The 23,391-nt window shown below is 44.0% G+C and overlaps 1 protein-coding gene and 1 pseudogene across 1 annotated transcript in view; both read left to right on the top strand.

Annotated features, from left to right (window-relative positions):
• Window positions 1-10,736: 10,736 nt before the first annotated feature.
• The window catches only part of LOC146809749 (uncharacterized), a 53,582-nt gene continuing 40,927 nt past the window's right edge, over window positions 10,737-23,391 (top strand). Inside the window, exons 1-2 of the mRNA XM_085614378.1 lie at window positions 10,737-10,894; window positions 22,061-22,285. Coding sequence (XP_085470504.1) covers window positions 10,806-10,894; window positions 22,061-22,285 — 314 coding nt within the window. The 5' untranslated portion in view covers window positions 10,737-10,805. The remainder of the gene's footprint in view (window positions 10,895-22,060; window positions 22,286-23,391) is intronic.
• Window positions 12,872-17,744, top strand: LOC146809750 (uncharacterized; annotated as a pseudogene).

The raw sequence follows: 23,391 nt of genomic DNA, 5'->3' as shown, positions 1-23,391 counted from the left end.
CCGGCTACACACCACATCCTGAAATTGAAGGAATGTCAGACAATGAATTACTCACTCAACTCAAAGAGTTGATAAAAATTTACAAACAGTTAGTACAATATGTCATGCGGACTTTAACAGTCCAACCACCAATAACCATTCCGAATCAAACCCCTCAGCAGGGGAATACACTACAAATTACTCCACAGACGTTACACACAGTCATGGGTAAAATGCCCACAAAACGTGAACAAATTCCATTCTGGATAGCTCAAAAAATTACTCAAATCGAAGCAGTATTTCCTAATACTAGCCCTTATGAGAAACACAGAATCCTAACAATCTGTTTACCAATGGGGATCACACCACATCTGGAAGACTGCACCACTTGGGGCACAGTCTTTGCTGCGATCTATACTAAAACACATGGTGTTCCGTCTATTGCGGTAATACCTGATGTCCTGAAACAAATTCAAAATGAATACAAGGCAGAGCCTGCTCTGAACTTAGGTATGAAATTACTGAAAAACTTCGACCAGGTCTCAACAATAATATTATCTAATATTAAAGGGGAGGCAGCATCAGTGGCGATCCGCCAGAAATTAAGGGAATTTGATGTAAAAGAACATCAACATGAACTACCCAGAATAATAGAAAAATCCTATGAAGAATTAGGCAGAGACAGTTTAGGTGGGAAACCAGTTAAACCACAACTGTCTGAGGGTCCTGAAAAAGACTCTATTAAACACAATCCTACATCTTCTAAAAAGAAGTGGGAAAACAAAAAACAACATTCAAAAGAGAAACGTTCTCAATCCCGAGGTAGGTCTCCTCAAAAGGAGCCCTCTGATAGGAGGTATAACCTCAGGAATTGGGATAATTTGAAATAACCTGACAGGTATCAAGATACTGATACACGTTCCTCTCGTACCTTTCAGACATCTTCACAGACATCCAAAAGAAGAGGACGGTCAGATCACAAAGAAGAACGCATGAAGTCCAGAGACGATCAACGCGTTCAGAAAAACAAACCAAAACCTCAATTCAACAAGAAAAAGGTAGCAGGTCTGAAGATCAGACATGCCGAAAATCCTGAGGACACAACTCAAGAACGGAGAATGGGCTCAGAAAATGCTGGACAGTGCAGCAGAAGTAACACTAGCTCTCCAGAACCTGAAGGAACTTCTGGAGACAGTGGACTTGAATGAGTACATAACAGTTGAAACTGTAGACACCAGGGTTAGTTCTTCACAAAAGTTATATGAGATAACACTCCTGATGCAAGGAGACATACCAAGAAAAGTGAAAGCACTCTTTTGGGAAAAACTTTCAAGGGGTTATGACATACTTCTAGCAGAAAAAGACTGGCCACCTGAATTTGTCAGGGAGTGCCCACATGGCGAAGACATCATTATGCCAGCCTTCTCCAACCATGTTCCTATACATTTAAAATATACTTATGCCAGGAAATGGGCAGTAGCCCAGGCCCCAGCGTTAGTCAAAAATCATGTAGGATGGGATAAGGACTCACCTCACCAAAAAATCCAATTAAAATGTCAACCCTACTGCACAAAGGCAGTATCCAATTAAGCAAGAAGCTAATAAAAACAGGTCAGGGAGATCTTAGATCAACTTGAATACCAAGGGGTGATTGAAACATGCACCTCATCAATGAACAATCCTTTTTTTCCTGTTTCCAAACCAGACAACACATATTGTCTAATTTTGGATTACAGACACCTGAATACTTTTTCTAAAACATTTGCTGTGTAAAATGCACACAGTACAGCATTAATGTATAGCATTGTGTGTAAAAAATATAAAGCCACATTGGATATTTCAAATGGTTTCTTTTGTCAAAACATAGCACCTGAAAGTAGGTACTTGACAGCTTTCTCATTAATGGGGACCCAGCGTCACTTCTGTCAACTTCCACAAGGGTTCAAGAACAGCCCGGGGTTATTCTCAGCAAGAGTAACAGAGTTACTACAAATTTATGATGACGAGGCATTATCATATGTCGATGATATCTATCTGACCTGGATAGGCACTTGAACAGGGTAAACACCATTATACTGGGCTTCGCATCTGAGGGCTATGAATTCAATTTTAAGAAATCAAGAATTGCCCATCTCAATGTCCTTTTCCCAGGATATGAACTTTCAAGTGAAGGCAAAAGCCTGGCAGCGAACTTTTTAGAAAAGTATGCGCTGCTCCAACCTCCAAAAACGATTCTAGGTTTCCTGAATTTTGGAAGAACTTACATTCTAAATTACGCAGAAAGGGTTAAACCTCTCTACGAACTAATCAAACCTGATTTCAAAATCAAAGATTGGACACAGGAACACACAGAAATCTTGCGTTCACTACAAGCTGACTTGTTAGCAACAAATCACTTACAAACACGCGTAAATACACGCAATTTAGTGATCTGAATAATTTTGGGTCAATGCGGATTCACCTACTTAACTTTTAATGAAGGTGAAAAAGTACCAATTGCATACAAATCACATTTCTATACAAAAGCGGAAATGCGCTTCACTTCAACAGAAAAAATTCTGACAGCAGTTCAAACCACTGTATCAAAAGAAAGAGTGAATTCATTGGCTGACGAGGCCGTGAAGGGGGCTGTGAAAACAGCTTCCGTAGCTGCAATCACTCGTTCAAAAACGAAAATAGACAGTGAGATATTGTTGGCTGTCAATGCTTCAAGCAAAGGCAGTGGAGCAGTGTTACCTAAAAAGTTTCCACTCAAATACTCATATATAATTGACGCGAACAACGTTCCATTTGCTCGAATCCCTGGAGTGGGGGATAGGGTAATTCCAAACATGGAACATAGATTAGGACTAATCCTAGCAGCACATGAAGGGATAGCCTCTGCCCATGCAGGCGTTTCCGCCACCGTATCGTTATTAAAACTGAGATATTGGTGGCCAGGTATTAGGAAACAGACCAAAAACTATGTTTTGGAATGTGAAATATGCCAGAAGATGAAAGTCTCTACAGTGAAACGTCCTGCGCAGACACCCCTGTTAATTTCAGATAAACCATTAGCTTGTGTTTACCTGGATGACTGCGGTCCCTTGCAAAGGGACGGTAACTATAAATATATCATGGTCGCAGTGGATTCGTGCTCAAGGTTCCTATGGATGTGGCCTCAGCGCTCTGCTGACGCTCAAACTGTTATTAAAGATTTGCGAGTCTTTATCGGCACATACGCAATTGGCACACTACATTCTGACCAGGGCCCTGCGTTTAGCTCTCGGGCTTACAAAGAAGCCATGGCCAGTTTGGGCGTTGCATGGCGTTACCCCTCTCCATTCCATCCTGAGGGAAATTCAGTTGTGGAAAGGAAAAACCGGGACATAAAGCGGTCTATAACAGCTAGGGTATTAGGTTCGGGTGATGGGTAGGTTAAACATCTTAATGGGGTCCAACGCTCATTAAACAATTTGCCAAGAAGTTCTCTAGGAGGGGTCACTCCATATGAGGTCCTATTTGGGACAAGAATATGGGTTCCTGATCTCGAATGTAAAGGCACAGTGGTGGAAAATAAACCATTTGATATCAAAGATCGTTTGGCTGTTTTACAGGACTTAAATGAACTAAGATCAAAACAAAGCAATGTGTTCCTGAAGCCAACCACCACTGGGGATAATCCAGCCGTCCCAGCAAGGCCTGTCTGGATCCCAAAGCTCGGGGATCCAGTCAGAGAGAAGATCGCGAACAAGAAGGAATTTGGGCCTTCTTACAGACAACCGGTACCTGTCCTAGCAATCCACGGATCAAGAACAGTACTTCTGCCGCCCCTTGCTGGTAAAAAGGAGAAAAGATTTGTGTCCATCGACCTCATCAAACCACACTATGTGGCCAATACTAAGCAGTAGGCCATGTGGACTCCGATCAAGTAGCAGACACACTCCTCTAGCTACTATCCAAGAGGTTCAAAATGAAAGACTCATCACCATTGAGAATCCAACAGTGAGAAATGAAGGACTAAGCAGCAATGCTATCGAACTCATTCCTCTTGAAACCCAAATAACAGTTTGTCCTGAAACACCTGTCTACACCAACGTAACAAGTGATCCACAGGTTCCAGCGATTTCAACGAATCCTGATGCAATTTCAACCATTGACAGAACTGCTTCTGGCTATTTCATTAACTTTGATACGTTTTCTGAGGATCCCAGCGAGCCTGAAACAATGCCAGCGAAAAGAACTTTCACAAGACTTCTTTCATCACGTGAAAAAGACATATCTGGTTTCACTATGGATTGAACTATGGATTATTTCTGGAATATTTTTCTTTCTGCTTTGGCTAGCTTTAGTAATAACTCTGAGCATGTTGATAGATGGAAGCTATATTCACTTGGACACAGGAAGTAAAAATGTGAACTTACTTTTGAAACCACACAAATCATCCCATCGTGAAGCAAGAGACTTGTCAGAAGTGAACATCATAGCCGTTCCTATACAAGATGGTATAGTTTGGGACAAAACGGATTATGATATATTCGGTCTGTCTGAACTTTTGAAGATTCTACACTTATTCAAGATATTATTAAGTGACTTTATTACCTCCAGTACCTATTCTGATGATTGGAACTTTGAGACTGTTAATAACATGATGTCTGATCTAGAAATATCTGCTGCATTCTCTAACCATGAGTACTTAGAGGGTTCAACAGACTATGAACAGCTTTTTGTTACAACCACTATGGTCATCATTTCTTGCATAAATCTGCAACACCTAGAAATGTATTTATGTATAACCAATGGGAACATTGTCCTACACCACCAAGGGGTAGCTCAAAAACGTTTGAAATGAAGTTTCCATATTTTTCATGGTACAATATATCCAATCCAGAAACGTTTTACTTTAAAAATGTGAACAAAACAGGAACGAAAAATATGTTAACCAATACGAAACAGATTTATTCTGCAGCCTTTATTGCCCAACTGTCTAGACAGGGTTTCGACTTTTGGAAAGACACAATTGACACAAAATCTGTCTGATGTACAAAAGATTGACAAGTGCAGGAGATAGAAGCTTTGTTTAGAGCCTGCATCATCCCACAGGAGATAATATTTTTGAATGACACTGTCCAACAAACGTCTTGCCTTGGGTTAGCCAAGATCAAAGACATGAACAAACCGTCCATACCTACACCTGCAAGTAATAGCACTACACAGGGGGTGGTCGACGTACATACTATCTTACAAAACAACAGATCAGATTCCGAATGGAAAAAAATGGTTGCTTTGGCCCACAGACACAAACATCTGTCAAGAAAGATTCCTGATCAAAACACAAGGTTTAACAATCAATAGGCCAGACCCACGCTATGTTCAAAGACAGCATCCAAGGATAGTAACAACATACAGTGTAGGAAAATTATGCCTTGATTGGCTACAGTCATCTACACTAGAGGATGTGAAACAACACTTATCTTTACTTAAAGAAGACGCAGACCTTAATTCTTGCTAGGTCCAAGAAAACCACGTCAAAAACGTTTCATATATGCCGGCATCTATGCTGCTTATAATGAAATATGGAAGGTTACCCAAGCAGACGCTGCAGAAAGAATACGAGAAATTGATCATATTCATTTAGGGAAATCTCTTGCTGTGGTCGACAATGGGTTAACGACTCTGTCATCCAGGTTATATTCTTTGGGCAACATTGTATCGTCTGCTATAGACATTGTGGAACAAGATTTGGTCCTGCTGCGTCAAGGCCAGTCTCAATTACGTTCTATTCTGTCATTAGGATGGACGCTACAAAACTTGCGTGCAGGCTATGTGCCTTGGCGTTTCATCAACACGTCTCCTCTGTTTTCTGATTACAATCTCACTGATAAACAGATTGAGCTGGCACAAAGGGGAGCGCAGTGTAGAGTGCTGAGCATTGAAAAACTGGAAAAATTGCCATTTACGGTAGCAGAAAAACCAGCTACAGAATGGATCATACATGGCAAAATAACTCTGCCTGTTACAACTTTCCATTTTCAGTATTGCCTTAAACACATGCCAGTAGGCAAATATGAAAGGTTGGGTAAAGAATATATCAGGGCATCCTGGGATTTACCTTACACACACAGATGTTGGAGTGGGGGGCGTGAAGTGTTTATTAGCGGTACACACTGTAAAAATGCACTGAGCGGTTCACTCATATGTCGGGATATGAGTTTACACGGGGCTTGTAGCGGTTCCACTGCAACTTTATCCTGCCACCTGCAAGGTTCACCAGCCGCTGTGATTAATCCAACGTTTGGACAACTTTCAAATGGGAGTTACCTTATGTTGAATGATCAGAGCTGTTGTGGCATGTTGCCAGGTATCCCATATCTAGTAACGGTTACTTCCAGGGTCACTTGCTGTGTGCAAGTCTTGTTCCCCCAAATAGAGACAGTCAGGGAGTCGCCTTTATGGCCTTCACTGAACATCTCTTCTATACGAATTGATACTTTAAGCAGAATAAAAGCCATTCTTTTACAACAAACCGTGCCTTTGACCTCGGCCTAAGAAACCTATGATCTACAAGTCGCAAGGACTTTGGCTGAGATACAGGCTCTGTTAAGGACAAATTGCCCTACACATTTCACAGAAATGTTGGGACGTATCTTAAACATGTCTGATACGAGCGGTATTGTGCATGTATTTAAGACTATATGTTCGGGACTGTTAACACCTTTTCAAGCAGTCCTCGGAATCATTCCAAACTTCATGCACTCGGTGTTTGGTGGTCTGCCGCTAATTCTAGCACTCGTTCCAGGAATCCTGTTTTTATTCCTTCTGCTACGCTATGGCAAGCCAATCCTCCAGCGTCACTCCCAGCACCTTGGAGAATGCTCTCCTGGAAAGGAAGTGACGTGAGCGCATAGCGCAACTATTGATTGGGTTTACCTCGTCTACGAGAACTAAATGCCACATGGTTTCTGTCGTTCAGACCAATCTGACAAGATTGCATCTTACCTGTTCTACGCTGCCTGCTTTGTGGTGAAGAATGTGTGCTAGACATCTGTCTAACACTCCCATCAGTCGTGCCAACGGATATCGATACTCTGCTGGACCCGATAACGGCCCATGCTCTGTGTTGTCCCCAGAGGCTACCAATCCTGATGACGGCATTAATTGAGATCTCACAGACGCAACATGCTACTGCTGGGGTATGAGATGGATCAACAGGCACACAGGTATCAACGAACACTGCTACTGACGATGCATCACATCTATGTGCAGTTAGTCTTCTAAACGAGGTAATCGACCTATCACCGACAACAATAGATGACTTTTTGTCTACAGGATTAGAGGATTTCATGTTTTCCCCAGCATCTTCAAATAACTTTTTATTTGGCTCACAGTGTACCATATAATCTATGAATTTGGCCTTCATTTTTTCAAAACAAAATGACTAAATTTGGAACTTTCCTAAGATCGCACTTTTGTGAATATTGACTTTTTTCTTTTATGACTAAAAGCTCTGCTTACAGTATAACTATTCATAGAGAACAGACTTGTTTGGAGCACTTCCAGGGACACATTGTCACCTTTTTCCACATTTATGTAATCATGTTGTGAAATGGCTCTGGAATGTTTTTTTCCTTTCTGTAAAACTGGTCCATTTCATTACATATGTGTTTATATATTTCTGTTCATTCTCTTATCATTCACTGTAAATATATGCTTAGAATGCAACATTGCTTTAATATGTACAGCACCTTTGCATTTCATGTGTAGCAAACTTTTAGCGACGACTTCTGTTAGTATGCTTTTACAAATGTTTTTAGAGAACATGTGATACCCAATTTTATGTGTTTAGCATGTTTAGCATTTAGTAATATCGATCATTCATCAATGGATTAGGTGTTGTGTTTCGATTTAGATACCCGTATATAGGTTTCCCTGAATCATGTCCTTAAATAGGCACAACTCGCTTTGCCCTTATTTAGGCATAGAATCCCAGTCCTTATTTAGGCATTAGCCATGCTAACCAAATACAGGCATGGTCACCTACATCCGTCCATCCCACGTCACAATGAGTTCTTAGAAACCAGACCCTTAAGCCGAACGGGACTTTCCCTAGCTAGGATTATTGATTTCTCCAAGAACTCATCTATTATGCATGAACTACTATTTCTTAGGGGTTCATCCATAACGTCTTCCTCTGCCCGACTTTACGTCAATGCTTGCATTCCTAAGCACCTTTCAGGTATAAATATACCTTCCCTTACCATGGCAAACCACGGCACAACTCAGCACGACTTGACTGCACGGTTCGCCACGGCAAGTTCGGAAGAGACCATATCCTGGCCTGACGCACTGACCAGATGCTGTCATCCCTGCTCGCAGAGAATCCAGCTTCCAGTGTTCTGACTCTCTTCGCGGGGTGTTAGAGTTTGAGACCCGGATAGAGATTCCAACCTCTCTTATTCTAAAGGTATGAAGCTGACTAGAACCTAGAGGGACTCTTGGCATACTAAACTTAGTATATACCATACTATAGAAAACAGCACCTACTTCTTACCTCGTACTACACTTAGGTTAGGTACACTGGGGTAGAACTATTTAGAAGCATCAGACAAGTATTCACTTTTTAGCCTGTGTTATTTATGTATGTATATATGATTATATGTCAAAGCTAAAAGACAATGCTATTGCAGCATTATTTCTTCTTACTGCTTACGCTGTGCGTATTATATTTTGCTTACTGTCTAACGATTGTAACAGATCATATCTCTTACACGAGAAACAAGACTGTTCAATAAACCCCTTTTTTTGAAACGCCCATCTATCTATTTCTGTGTAACTCTGGAGAAACTGAGCATGCACGATTGACTGAGTGAAACTGCTATCTGTTGTTTCCACGATTCTGAGACGTGTTCCGATTCTAAGAGAAACAAAGTTGTCATGTTTATGCGGTTGTCAGAAACTAATCCCTTATTGTTCATTCGAGAAGTTTCTAGTGACCTCTGAGTTAGCTGGCACACACAAGTAATTAAGTTTAATGTACTCGATAGGAGCATACTGACCTTAGTCCTATGCAAAAACTATAGTGTATATTATTCCAATGCACAGAGCCTATAAGGGAAATAGGAACTACACTACACAGCCTCCATAGACAGCAGGTGGCGCACAGACAATTTACCCCGCAGATCGGGGCACGCAACTGCCCCCACTCACCCTCAGCAACGAGTGGGGCAATTAAGTCTTTGAGCAGCCGGTGGGAGCGCCGCGGTCCTCAAAGTCAGCTTCAGCCCTCTGCAGCGCTGCGGAAGGAATGTAAGCGCTGTGTGTCAGCTAGAGCAGGGGCCGCGGCACAACGAAGTCCGTATCACGAGAAAGGCGGCCCCTCCCCACACCAAGTACGTCAACCGCTCGATCTCTGGAATTGCCGAGCAGAACGCAACAGGGATGGGCTCTTACAATCCCCGGTATTTACAGCTGCATTACGGTGACAAGGGACACAGACTGCCGGATCACTGAAAGACGGATAGTGACAAAACGGCCGAGCGCGGACGGAGCCGCCTTAAGACGCTGCCATCTTCCCTGATGGTTGGCCACGCCCCCCCGTTCCCACTCTCAGAACCAGGCTATCGTTCAATCATGGACTGTATCTTGACTTTGAAACTCTTCGTGCTCGACTGTCTTTCTTATTGCTTAACTCTATCCTATCTTTTAAAGATTGTCAGCTCTGCAAGTGACAGAGAAAGTATGGACTTAAAATCCTTTCCTACTCCTTTGTTGGAAGCAGAGACTAGGAGCCTCCTTTTACCTGGACCTAATGAGGGATCATATGTTCTATGTGTCCTGGTCTCCCTCTGTCCCTTGAGCATGGCTCAAGGATAGGGTACTGGACTCTCTGGGGCTTCAGCCGACAGGGACTGGTCTTGTGTGATCCGGAGTATGCACTGAAAGTAACCTGCTCCTGCAGCCCAGTGCATAGCAGGTTTGTCACACTCGCTCTGCCTGCCATAGCGCTTTCTCTGTGCTCCTGACAGGTACGACAAATAGGTTTATGTGCACATTTTTCAGTTGTCCGATCCTGCAGCACACTTGCAAGTCTCATACATGTCATTAAAGCTGATTCAGGCCACAATAAAAGTCAATGAAGAAAAATACATTATCCCGATTTTTTTTTTTTAATTCTCCCACTTCTTTCTAAATGGTGGCATGTATGAATGTTGTTCAACTCTATGGTACTTATTTTATGATGTTGAAAGAATGAAAGGCCTGCCAGTCAGGAATTTAAACTGGTGGCCCGGAGGCTGCACACAGTTGCTCGACCCATTGAGCTGTCTCCCTAGCCTGACCACATCCATGAACGCCATTCACAGGTGCTCAAACCACTGAGCTACCTCCCTAGCCTGACCACATCCATGAAAGCCATCCATCAGCACACGTATGCCTTTCTGATGAAGTAAATTATGACCCCCCCCCCAAATATCAGAGCTAAATGAGCTTTGATGCATCATTATGGAACTTACGATTTTGTGACAAATTCAGACAATGCATGATGCCAATATTACATTAAAAGTATGCTCGTGCTTACGAAGGTTACATTACTCGTTAGCAGCATTGTGCATCTCTCTCCGCTCCTCCAATCCCTTTTTTTCCAGCTTTGGCCTTGGACGGTGCAAACTTTAGATTTCAGGGAGGGCTCCGATTCTGGATGAAAGAGGGCGTAGGGAGGGGCTGGCGGCTCATTCCAGACACAACGACCCCTTCCCTTCATAAGCTGAGGAAGAGGCCGCGAGACGGACACAGAGGCCAGGAAGACCGAAGCGAGGGAGAAACCAGACAGACAGACAGACGCGGCCAAGATGGGAGACTGGGAATACAACGACTCTAGTCAAGGAGAGACCACCGATTGGGAAGATTCAGACAGTAGTCAAGAAGAGGTCCCCGATTGGTGAGTACCTTGCTGGTTCTCAGACGTGCCTCCTGCGGCGGCAGCACTGCCTGGAGCTTGTACAATGTACACATGCCCCGGGATCGGTACTTGTTGTTCATATAGCATAAACTGCCTTACAGTTTCTAAGCGGTCCCAGTCAGTCAGCTCAGCTGGTTTCATGTTTTCTAGGGCCCCCCATCTTTACTTACTTTATGCGCTAGGACTCATCACCAGAACAGGCTTTGGCCATGAACCTAGTGTTGTCGTCCAGATCAAGCTGATAGTTCAGTGGGTTAATGCACATGCTATTGAGTCGGTCTTTGCAACACGTATGTCCCCTGCTTGGTTACTACCCTTCTGAGAATGTTCTTGTTCTCCTTTCAGGAACAGTTTAAGTTTAATTAAACAACCTCAATAGTCTTTATAATACTAATACAAGTTTCCTATTTATCCAGACACCTCCCCCATAGTACATAAGTGGATAAACTCTGCCATTTAGCCGGTGGCCGATTAAATAGTGCATCGTTTACTCAGCGGCCAAAATTGCGCCTGCCACCAATACTAATATATGCATTATCAAATATACCAAGAGGGCGTTTCTGTGTGATCCATATCCGTGTATATAATATATTCAGTAGTTTATCTTTTTGGCTTGCCCATCCCTTCATTGCTACTTATTGATATGCCAATACCCTAGTTTGGGGGGCAGAGCACAAAACATTTTTGAATTGCGCTATTGTATGCTCTTGATAGTTGTTTATTCTTGCTTGGGGCATCGTTTACTAGTATATTATGGAAGGATACTGGTGGTAGTAATGTGGGACATGAACGTTTGTGCACGTTTGCTTTGTTATATTGTTGTTTTTGTGCTGATTTATTGCAGTTCGATAATTTGCTTGTACTGTGGTTATCTGTTGTATTCTGTTTTGTTGTGTCGTTACCTTGCGCCGTGTGTTATTGTGTTATGTTCTGCTGTTTACTGTAGACATAAGAAATGGATTCTGCTACATTTCTAGCCCATGCCCTTAGAGTTCCTTTCACGAACACGCATTTACCTCTCTTTCAGGTGACTTGCGCTGCTCCAGGTCTAATCTACTTAGAACACCAGTCAGCACTGTTGTGACGCAGGCCCCAGAAGAGTCTGCGTGACCGAGTGTGCAGTGAAATACATTATTTTATATCTACCGGCGCTGGGCCCCAACCAGGCCTCGGCGGAGTCGGAGTAGGTCTAGTGTAGAAGCAGCTCCCTCAGAGTGACGCTTTTCTGTTTTTGTAAAGCCCATCGGTCCACAGGAGACTGTCCAGAGTAGGGCAGTTGTGAGGGTTGTGGAGGCCTCAGCAAATAGTTTATGGCAGCCATTTAAACTCTTGTCACACGGAGATCAAAGCGGCCGCAAGGAAGACGAGAGGGTTAAAATGTGAAATCCAGTATTTGTAAAGCGCAAACAGCTACCCGAAGGCATCCTGGCGCTGGGGGCCGTCGGGAAGATTGAGCAAGCTATTGCCCAGAGTCGCATGGTGCTAGGCTGACTGACGTGCCGCCGGTGCCAGGGATCGAACCGTGAGCACCAGATTCCAGCGTCAGTCGCCCTGGCCGAGCCACGGGTAACGATGGCGCCCGCCACTGTACCCCAATGACGATACATGTTTCACTCCATCTCACACCCTAGCTCGTCCATGGTTTGTTTGCTGTTTTATTTATTTATGCGTTTTTGATATAGCGCGTACAATACCAGTAGGTGTCAGAGCGCTTTACAATAGAACCAATTTTATGGCAAGACCGGAGGCTCCTATTATGCTTTCTTTTCTTGCTTTATTCCAATAGCAGCAAGATAAACTACTCTTCCCAGAAGGCTTGGAGAAACAACTACCAGCCAATGGGAAACAAAGAAGCAAATACTGACCAATCACAACATAGATAGCAGTATAAGGTGTATCGTGACTGCAAACAGCCCTCTTTTCTTGCTGCTCGCAGTCAAGATAAGTACCTTTTTCTGTTATATGCATTAATTTGAAGTACTTTTTGGTATTGTTCGGTTTAACTGTATTATTGGCCTGTGTAGCGCAACTCCGTTGCTTCTGTTTCTTCGCGCTCTCACGCGCGTATAAATCTTTCAGTTTTCGTTTCCCCCCGCGCCCTGCACGCTTTGCCTGCCCCTCGCGCGCCTCTCTCACCGGTCCCCGCCTCAACTGTGGCGCAGCGCTTCAGACCGGCTCCTCAGCTCGACGCGCAGTTACCGGCTCCTCTCCACGCTTCGTTTCTTCCTTCTCTCAGCCATATTTCACACGCCCCTAAGGGGAGGGGTTTCTATTTTCATACGCCCACTCCTTTTTCCTCTCATTAACCCTTTCTGGTCAGGTTTTGAGCAGACTCTCTGTCTTTGCTCACAATGCAGGTTTCTAATGAGCCTCATGACAATGAAGGGGACGAGTTCAAAGAGGATTTGAGCTCTTTTATTAATTCCTCAGTGGAGACTGCTGTCGAAGCTTCTATGAAGCGTTTTTCTAAGTCTATGGAGAACTCTCTCTTAAGTGTCATGACCAAAGCAATGGCCCAATCTGCGGGGGATAGCAGAAAACTTACAGTGGTACACTCCAAGGTTTCTTCTTTGGCGTCAAAAGTGGTTGGTGAGTCTTCCTCACATATGACAGAGGACTTGGTTCCTCCCAGGCCTCCTATTCAGGAGGGGTTAAAAAGTGTAGCTGGTAAACGTAAGGCTAAGTCTAACAACCCGGAGGTACCACAAAAAATTGGTCATTTCAACAATTTATGACACAGATGACGATATGGGTGACGCCACTGACCTTGATGATATTTTTGATATTGTAAATCCTTCTTCCCCTCCTAAGAAATTAAAACTGGACGCCTTTGCATCGGAACCGGTGCTGGATCCTGACGGTACCCCTCTTTTTGACCCTGCATCTATCAGACACCCTAATTCTACCGAATGGTTCCCTATTGACCATGTCGGGGAGTATATAACCTCCAGACTTCGTCTCCCTTTAGACAAAACTGTCCGGGCTAAATTGAAGTCCGAGTGTCCCAAGCCCTCTCTCCCTTCTCACATAACTTCTACCCCTGCCATTGATCAACCTCTCCTCACTTTCTTCTCGAAGTTTGGCAAGGATCCGCACAAAGGCGTGGACAAAGCTTGGTCCTCCTGCCAAGACAAACTGCTTGATTTGGTGGGGCCACTGGCCCGCATATTTGATTTAGCTGAAACAGCTCGCCTGGATGGCTCGGACCTTAATCCAGAGGAGATTTCACTGTGGGTCCAACGCGCTTTTTGTCTCCTGGGCAATACTAATGCGGCCTTGACTCATGAGCGCCGCAAAGGTCTCTTAATAAAGTTAGATCCCAAGCTTGCCAACCTTGCCCCCCTCGATCCTGGTGTCAAGGCTGATGGTCTTCTCTTTGGAGATTCGTTAGTAAAAGACTTAAATCGGTTCGTCACCACCTTTGCCTCCTTGGACAAGGCGCAGCAATCCATCAAGAAGGTCTTTCCTTCTCGGGTTTTTGGCAGGGCCGGAAGAGGCAGGAGCCGCTCTACCGGCCGTGGTTTCCAGTCCCAAGGCTCCCGTGGTACCTTCAACTCCAATCAACAGGATTTCAAGCCCCAATTTTACCCCCAAAGAGGTCGAGGTTACAGGGGCAGGGGCCAACGTGGCTTCCGCCACAACAACAACAATTCCCAACAAGGTGAGTGCAGTTATTCCTGTGGGGGGTCGTCTAGCCCTTTTCCTGCACAGATGGCAGTCTCTCACTGCAGATCCATGGGTTCTCGACACAGTCCAAGGTTATCGTATCGAGCTTTACGCTCCTCCTTTTCAACATGTTCTTCCTTCTCCTCTAGTGTTCTCAATCGAAATGTCCCTGCTAGTCACCTCGGAAATACAGGCACTTCTTTCCAAAAGAGCTATTCTAGTTTCCCCCTTCGATCCCTCAGGCTTCCTCAGCACGCTTTTTCTCGTTCAAAAGAAGAACAAGAAGATGAGACCAGTGATCAATCTCAGATTCTTCAATCAGTTCGTGGTTTATCGTCACTTCAAAATGGAGACGATCCTTCACTTACGAGACACTTTGCGTCTCAACGATTGGATGGTCCGCATAGATCTCCAAGACGCTTATCTATCTATTCCTATTCACGAATCACACACAAAGTTCCTCCAATTTCAATGGCAAAACGTCACTTATCGTTTTCAATCTCTGCCCTTCGGACTTTCTTCAGCACCCTGGTGCTTCACAAAGGTAATGAGACCTGTCGTAGCTTACCTACGATCTCTAGGGATAAGACTCATCATTTATCTCGACGACATTCTCCTCATGAATCTAGACAAATCGGCACTATTGAACGATCTCAACACTACACGTTCTCTTCTTCTCGAGTTAGGTTTTCTCCTCAATCTAGAAAAGTCTTCTCTCATCCCGACTCAGAGCATGGAGTTTCTAGGCTTCCGTGTAGACTCCCCCCTGGCTTCCCTCTTTCTTCCTCAATCCAAGATCTCCACGATTCAAACGGAGATTTCCCAGGCTCTGCGCCGTCCACTCATTTCTCTCAGAACTCTGGCGAGATTAGTCGGACTTTTATCGGCCTCCATTCAGGCTATCTTCCCGGGCCCCCTCCATTATCGCGCTCTTCAGCGCCTAAAGATCAGGCATCTTCGGCAAGGTCTCGCTTATTCCGATCAAATAGAGTTAGATCTCGAATCTCACCTGGAACTGCAATGGTGGTTAAACCATTTGGAGGCCTGGAACGGCCGAACCATCTTCGCTTCCGCCCCAGATCTTGTATTAGAATCCGATGCAAGTCTGACGGGTTGGGGCGCCCGTTGTGGACCAATATCGACTGGCGGTACATGGTCAAAAGAGGAGTCCAAATTGCACATCAACTGTTTAGAGATGCTTGCAGGTTCCTTTGCAATCCAGAGCCTAGCAAAAGACAGAGTAAGCTGTACCATCCTCCTACGCATGGACAATGTTTCTGCGGTTCGTTATATAAACCATCTCGGTGGCACAAAATCAAAGGCTCTGGCAGATCTAGCAAAAAGCCTTTGGGAGTTTTGCCTTTCCAACAGACTATCGCTCTCCGCGGAATATCTCCCAGGAGATCTCAACGCTGTGGCCGATTGGCATTCTCGCTTCCTCCGGGATTCCAGCGACTGGAAGCTTCTTCCCTCCGTGTTTCTCTCCCTCTCTCAGTTGTGGGGTCCTTTCTCAATAGACCTCTTTGCTTCCCGTCTCAATTCCCAGTTGCCTCATTTCTTCAGTTGGCGTCCGGATCCTTTGGCTCTAGCGACCGATGCCTTCCTCCAAGATTGGTCCCTTCACCTCAATTATGCCTTTCCTCCTTTTCTGTTGATCAACAGGGTCTTATCGCAGGTGCGTCGCCAGATGACATCTCTGGTAATAGTGGTTCCCTTTTGGCAGTCCCAGATTTGGTTCCCGTCTCTCCTGGAATTGGCGGTAGACTTCCCCGTCCTTCTTTCTCCTTTCCCCAATCTTCTCTCGGATCCTCAGGGCAACCCCCATCCTTTAATGGTCAACCAGTCTCTGACGTTGTCCGCCTGGAAAATTTCCAGCCTTCCTCTTCTGATTTCGTCATTTCACAGGAAGCTTCAGTCTTTATTAGTCGAGCATGGGCCCCTGGCACCTCCAAGGCTTACAAGTCCGCCTGGTCTCTTTGGTCAAGCTGGTGTCTGCAGAAATCTGTCGATCCCGTTTCAGCCTCTTTAAACTTTATGGTTAACTTCTTAGCCTCTGAGGCTAGCTCGGGTAAATCCTATCGTACCATCAATCTCTATAGATCTGCCATTTCACTCAATCATTCCCACATTGATGGAAAACCTGCGGGGGCGCATCCCTTGGTATGCAGACTTCTAAGAGGAATTCGTTTTTCAAAACCTCCTTTGGCTAAGTATTCTAGTTTATGGGATGTCAATTTGGTTTTGCAATTGTTTTCTACCTGGCCTGATAACTCTGCTCTTTCATTAAAAATGATCTCAGCCAAACTTACTATGTTATTATGTTTAATTTCCATTAAACGAGTATCTGATGTGAAAGCCTTAGATGTTTCTTCTAGACAATTTACTCCTACCGGTGTAATGTTTCATGTTCATAAACGTACCAAGACCAATTTACAGTCTGTGTTCTACCCCTATTTTACCTCCAATCCCAAATTGTGTGTAGGCCAATGTTTAAAAGTTTATGAAAGTAAGACCTCTGCTCTCAGGACTTCCTCCAGCTCCCAACTCCTTATTTCCTTTCGTAAACCCTTTCATCCTGTTTCTGCTGCTACCTTGGCCCGTTGGGTTCGTTGGGTCATGTCCCTGGCAGGTATTGACGTCTCCGTTTTCGGAGCTCATTCCACTAGAGGAGCCATGGCTTCTAAAGCCTTTTGGGCTGGCTCCCGTCTGGAGGATATCCTGAAGTCAGCAGATTGGTCTAATGATTCAGTGTTCCGTACATTTTATTGCAAACCTGTTCTTACTGCTTCTTCTATGGTGGTTGATATGCTTTAAACAAGCATAATAGGAGCCTCCGGTCTTGCCATAAAATGTAGATTTTCCTAATAATTTATGACGGAAAGTCCTAATTTTATTAAAGACACGGAGGCGAGTATTATCCCGCCACAACACTTCTAACTGGTGTTCTCCCTCCCCACAGGAACTCCAGCGCTGCCACCGGCATCATCCTGAGGTCCTCATGGATTCTATCAAGATCATTCCTTCTGATACGGCACCTTCTGTTCTTGGACTGGATCTTCTCTCCGACTCTCCTCTGGTGGTCTTCGGAAAAGAACTTTTTACGTGGACTTTGACCTTTTGCATTTTGTTCTCTGTTTCTCCTTTATTTTTCCATACTCTATGATTGCTCGCATAAGAAAAGAGGGCTGTTTGCAGTCACGATACACCTTATACTGCTATCTATGTTGTGATTGGTCAGTATTTGCTTCTTTGTTTCCCATTGGCTGGTAGTTGTTTCTCCAAGCCTTCTGGGAAGAGTAGTTTATCTTGCTGCTATTGGAATAAAGCAAGAAAAGAAAGCATAATACTCGCCTCCGTGTCTTTAATAAAATTAGGACTTTCCGTCATAAATTATTAGGAAAATCTACATTACATCACATAAGGACTTCAGAGTATACGAATTACACACAAGACACGAAACAGAAACTGGCGTACAAACACAAAAAGAAAATGATACTACAATAGTGTGAACGAAAGATGTGCAAGTAAAACTAACGACGCAGATACAGTTCATTTTGGCGGGATCAGTCCCCGTCCTCTCACCCAGCCCCCGGCACTGGCCTAGCTGGCCCTATTCTGTGAATGACACAGTACTGCGCCGCGATAGCTGCCTGCATGTTCTTCCGTTCTTTGCCTCCATGACCCCGGGAAGCAAGGTCGAGGCAGAGATATCACCAATTTATACCCATGACAACACGTATCAAAGCAAAACGTAAATATTCACGGAAACCCAATTTCTACACATTATTGTTAGTGTGCTATATAGTTTTAGAAGTAAAACAGTATGAATGTGGACATTTATTTGCCACATTGAAAAGTAAATTCTCCAAGTTGGGGTGTTAACTCATTCACGAAAAGGGATTTTTTTCTTCAGTTTTTTATATAATGCAAACTCGACCTAAAGCTACTAGAGTAATTTACATGAGCACCAGTTACCTTGCCAAACAACATGTTTATTTCTTTTATTTTTTAGTCAGGGAACTAGAAATGATTTCCCAGAATCACAGGATTTTGAGCCAACAAACCTGGTTCCCCAGTTCCAAGGTCGGCAGCCCTGGCCATCACACCACGTCCTCTCAGCCCTTTGGGACCCTTTTCCATTTGTGAATGTTAAAAAAACGCAAACTTGCCCTGAAGGTACTGGAGCACTTTACACGAGCACCAGTTAAATTTCCCATGGACACGTTCATTTCTGGTTTAAAATTTTATTACAAAAATTCAAAAGAAATGCAACACAAAGTCAATACCATGAAGACACTCACCAAATATGGTATTACAGAGAAATACAAAATCAAAAATATTCTAAAGTGAGCAGTAAAATAAACAGAGAAACAGACAGCATCCATAGCAGAATCTAAGTTTTCAAGAAAGTCCTTCTGGCTCACCCCCAAAATAAAGTTTTATTTTTTACATTATTCTTGCATATGAAATTACTAAAAGTGCTGATTCATCATTACATTGTCAGCAAATCAGAGGGCAGTTTCACTGAGCATCATATTGCCTTAGCATCTAAGCACTATCCCACTGCAGGATTATTGATTCACCTCACCCCACTTGTGAATAGCACAGGAAATGTTTTTTGAAGAGGATAAATAGTAAAGTTGTAGTGTCTGTATCCACCATCCTCCACCACAAAATCTTCCTAATTAAGCAGGGCGACTTTCCTGCCGTTTTCCTAGTGTATCTTACCTATCCAAAACCCTTATTGCCCTTCCAGCCACCACCTTGCTAGTGCACCACCTTCCGATTTTAAAGGCTGGTTTGCATGGGCACCAGGGGTCACAGTGAATAGCAGCTCCTAACAATGGCTTTCCATTTAGTGACCTTGGCACTGTCCCACCTCCTAGTAGGGTCTGTTGTCATGAAGGACTTTAGGTCCATGATTTGTCTGGGTAAGGTTGGGGCGAGGGGTAGTTCCAGTGATATCCTAGGGTTTCTCTGGGTGCCTACGGTATCTTGGTGACTTGTTGTGGGTGCCAGCTCCGACACAGCTTACCTCTGTGCTTCTTAGTTCCTTATCGGTCCCTTGCCCCTACCCTTAGTTTTTCGTTTCCCTCAGTGCTTTCATTCATTACAATTTCTTGTATGGTCCACCCTGCATAGGAACTTGGCAACTGTAAACCACTCAATGAGCTCATCAGCTCCAGGTGTCAGGACATTCTTACATCTTGGACCATTCATACCGGAAGCATCCTCTTACTCTTTCTTTAATTGCACTTGAAAATTACATAGATTGCTATGAAATTCAAATATTTTAAATAGTGAATGTGAGATAATTCCTCCATTCCATTATGAATTCTACATCAGTTTGCTGTTTTTACCCTGGGAGATTCTGGCAGGAATGGTTTATGCGATTGATGATCATGGCGACGCAAGAACCTCAGGGAAAGCAGGATAGAACACAGGTGCAGTGGGATTGGTTAAACCAAGGGCCTGATTTAGATCTTGGCAGGACTGGAACCGCCATCACCTTTTTTGGCAGTCTTCCCGCCCGCACCTTGGCGGTCCGCACGCTCGATTTTGATGTTGGCTGGTCACTGGAGGAAAAACTGCTGCACTCCCACCAGCTCCACCAGAATCTTTCTCCCGCATTAGCGGTGTCAGAGGCAGAAGCTGCTGTCGGAGGGAGTCCCACCGAGATTTCCACTGTCCAGATTAAGATGCAGCTTTCCGTCTAGGCAGCTGTGGCGGGGAAACCTCCAAGCTGGAGTTGGTGGAATGGAAGAAAAAAACTTGGAAACTCACCTTTTTTCGACAGTCCCACCACTGATTCCGTCTTGAATGCCACTGTCCAGCTTCATCATTCCTGTGCTGCTGCGACTTGTCCACGACGCTCAGCCACACCGTTGTCGCCGGGATCTGAGGAAGGCTTTTGTGGTGGGTGTGGGTGTACATTCAATAGTGTGTGTATGTTGTCGGTGTGCAATGCTATATTGAAAAATATGGGCAGTACACATTACCTACATATACATATTGACAGATTCACAACATATATGTGTATTGGGAAAATAATTAGAAGTACTTACCTATCTCCACAATACCATAGCCTCACTCCATCACCACTGCCAGGACAGCGCCAGCACAACAGGAACATCTAAATCTGCTCAGCGTAAGCAACCGGCCTGATGGCGACAGAGTACTCTTAGCCTGCACAGAAGATCACCGCCATGGTGGTCTTCTGTCCATTGCTGCAACATCTAAATACGGCGGGCAGACCGCTGTCAGGCTGATGAAGGTGTAGTTGGGACTGCCGTGGTGGAACAGCAGTTGTACCGCCTAGGTCTAAATCAGGCCCTAAGTAACACTTTATGCAATTAGTTAACTGAAATAAAGACCATCCCATGGCAGAATGTTGTCTCTAGTTTCAACTTTATACATCAAGTGATACGCCTGAACTCAGGTTAGGGAAGAATACGCTAGCGCAGTCCATGAAACCTTACCAGCAGGCAGGAAAACTGGAGGCCGAATTCACTGCCTATCCTGAACCATCAATGCCACTTACTCAAAGCAAGAGTGAAGGTGCTCATGTTCCATTCATCACATCATGTTAGGATGGATATTGTCTTGTTTACCCGGAATAATATGCAGGATTATCTGGATGTTTTCAGCGGTACCAAGTATTTCACATATTTGACCTTGATTATATTGTATGAATCTATTGACCATCTATCAGAGCCACTACAGCTCAGTGTAACCCAGTGTTCTTGATAAAGGGTGTATCGTGTCAAGGTAGCCTTCTCATCTGCTGTAATCCTTATCAATTCTTTGCTGACTTAGGGTTCGTCTTTGCATCTCTTCATGTTCTCAGAGCCTAGCCGATAGTCCACTATGTAAGGTTTTAAGATATGACCAACTCTTTACTTACCAAACTCAAAGAACCTCTGATCTGATGACGAAAGATAAATCATCCCCCTATTTCTATTAATTGGCTCCTGAGAGATTCATTGAATTCCACCAAGCGTTTGTCTCAGTGGAAACTTGGCTTTCATGACTTGATACGCTGGCCAGATGAAATTTCTTTGAGAAAATGTATTAACAAGTGAAATTCCTTTCTCTATCTCATCCATCTCTTCTTCCTTTTCCCCTTTTCTGCTTTTCTTTTGTGCTGGATCAAAGGATGAAGAACAAGTCCAAATCCCCAAAACATGCAAGAGTGCCAATCAGTGGCACCCACGGCAGACATACATTAAGCATTAGTCTGGTCTAGTATGTGTTACGTATATATTGAAATTTTATTTGTACAATAAAGCATGTAAGCCTTCTTGGCACCTGGAACTGCCATGCAAAGAGCATAAAATACTAAAAGAGCTAATAGTCATTTTGATGAAACAAAGATTTACAATGTTATCTAATTAACATGATGTTTTCCTTCATCCTGTGATATGAAGATAATCATCCTTATGTGCTGATGTCATTGCTGTATTGTATGTTTTCTTGAAGGTGTTATTGTGGCGAGTGTGAATACATGGAAGCACAAACGGAGAATATCTGCTGCCGTCAACACAACTGCATGCTGGAGAACATGAGTGACTACGACGTGGACTGCATTACCTCCCATCCAGCATTTCAGACTGTGGTGTTAGATCCATTTGTCCTGGAGACAGCCTTCTACAGCTACAGAATGACAAAGTATAGACGGGGCAAGTTGTCCACTGGTGAACTGACGTGAGTATGATGCCAACAAATACAAACAAGTAGTATTATACAGTGAAGTTAGGTAGCCGTGGGAGTTAGACCTAAGGAAAAATAAACCCAGCACCTGCTCAAATGCATGAAGAGACCTGCTTCCCTTTGATGCAGGTAAGGTTTCCGTCTTTTGTTCAAGCAAGACTAAAAGAAGGCAATAATTAAGGGGGTCATTAGGATGGCGGAAGGCCCGCCACTGCCAGCCGTGCGGTGGCAGGCCCTCTGCCCGCCATCTGTTTGCCCATTTTCCCCGCAAAGACTGCACCATGCTTCCGCCACAAACAATCATTGGGATTGCCTGGCGGAGCCAACAGGACCCGGGAAATGGTGGCGGTGCCTATCAGGCACCGCCCGACAGATTACAATGCTGGTGTCAGCCAGTCCCCAGCACCACAACGTTGGCGGGTGTACTCATGTCCGCCCGCCATCGTAATGAGCCCCTAAGTTTCTCCATCCCAGTTCCCTGTAGGCCTTTTTGGGCATATGAGCTCTCTTACTTCAACAAAGACTTGAGCAGACATAAAAATAAAATGTTATTTTTATATAATGCTGCCTAAACCAGAATTGTCAGCACTTTACAACAACTAGTAACGGGAGAGGGACTTTAGGAAAGAAGCTACAAATGACGGCAGGAAAGATGAAGCCAGCATTTAGACGATCGAAGCTTTACTGAAGGTATGAACCACTTGTGTTGTGACCAACCTGACGAGTGATCGTCATAGGACTACAGTGTATGATTATTTTAGGAGGTGATTCTTTAGCAGATGTCAGGAAGTCTAATGATAGGGAACAAGATCAGCCAACAGCTGAACAGTTAATTGTAAATTGTACTCTCTAATGGAAGATTCCACATTTTTGGACTGTGTTTATAAACAGAAATACACCTTTCTGCTATCCACAGAATCCGAGGCCCTCCTGTCTTCTATCCACTTTGATTTTTTGATAATGTAACAAAAACAGCACCATTGTATTGCAATGTAACAAGTTGGGATGAATAATAATCAAGCAACCTTGTGGGCCTGGTATGTAAAGACACCCTATTCCAATCCCAATACCACATTATGGGAACCTATTATCACTCCTCC

The sequence above is a fragment of the Triturus cristatus genome, chromosome 7 (assembly GCF_964204655.1).
Source record: "Triturus cristatus chromosome 7, aTriCri1.1, whole genome shotgun sequence".
Classification (NCBI taxonomy): Eukaryota; Metazoa; Chordata; class Amphibia; order Caudata; family Salamandridae; genus Triturus; species Triturus cristatus.
The sequence above is the reverse complement of the archived record's forward strand: the minus strand, read 5'-3'. Positions and strand labels throughout refer to the sequence as shown.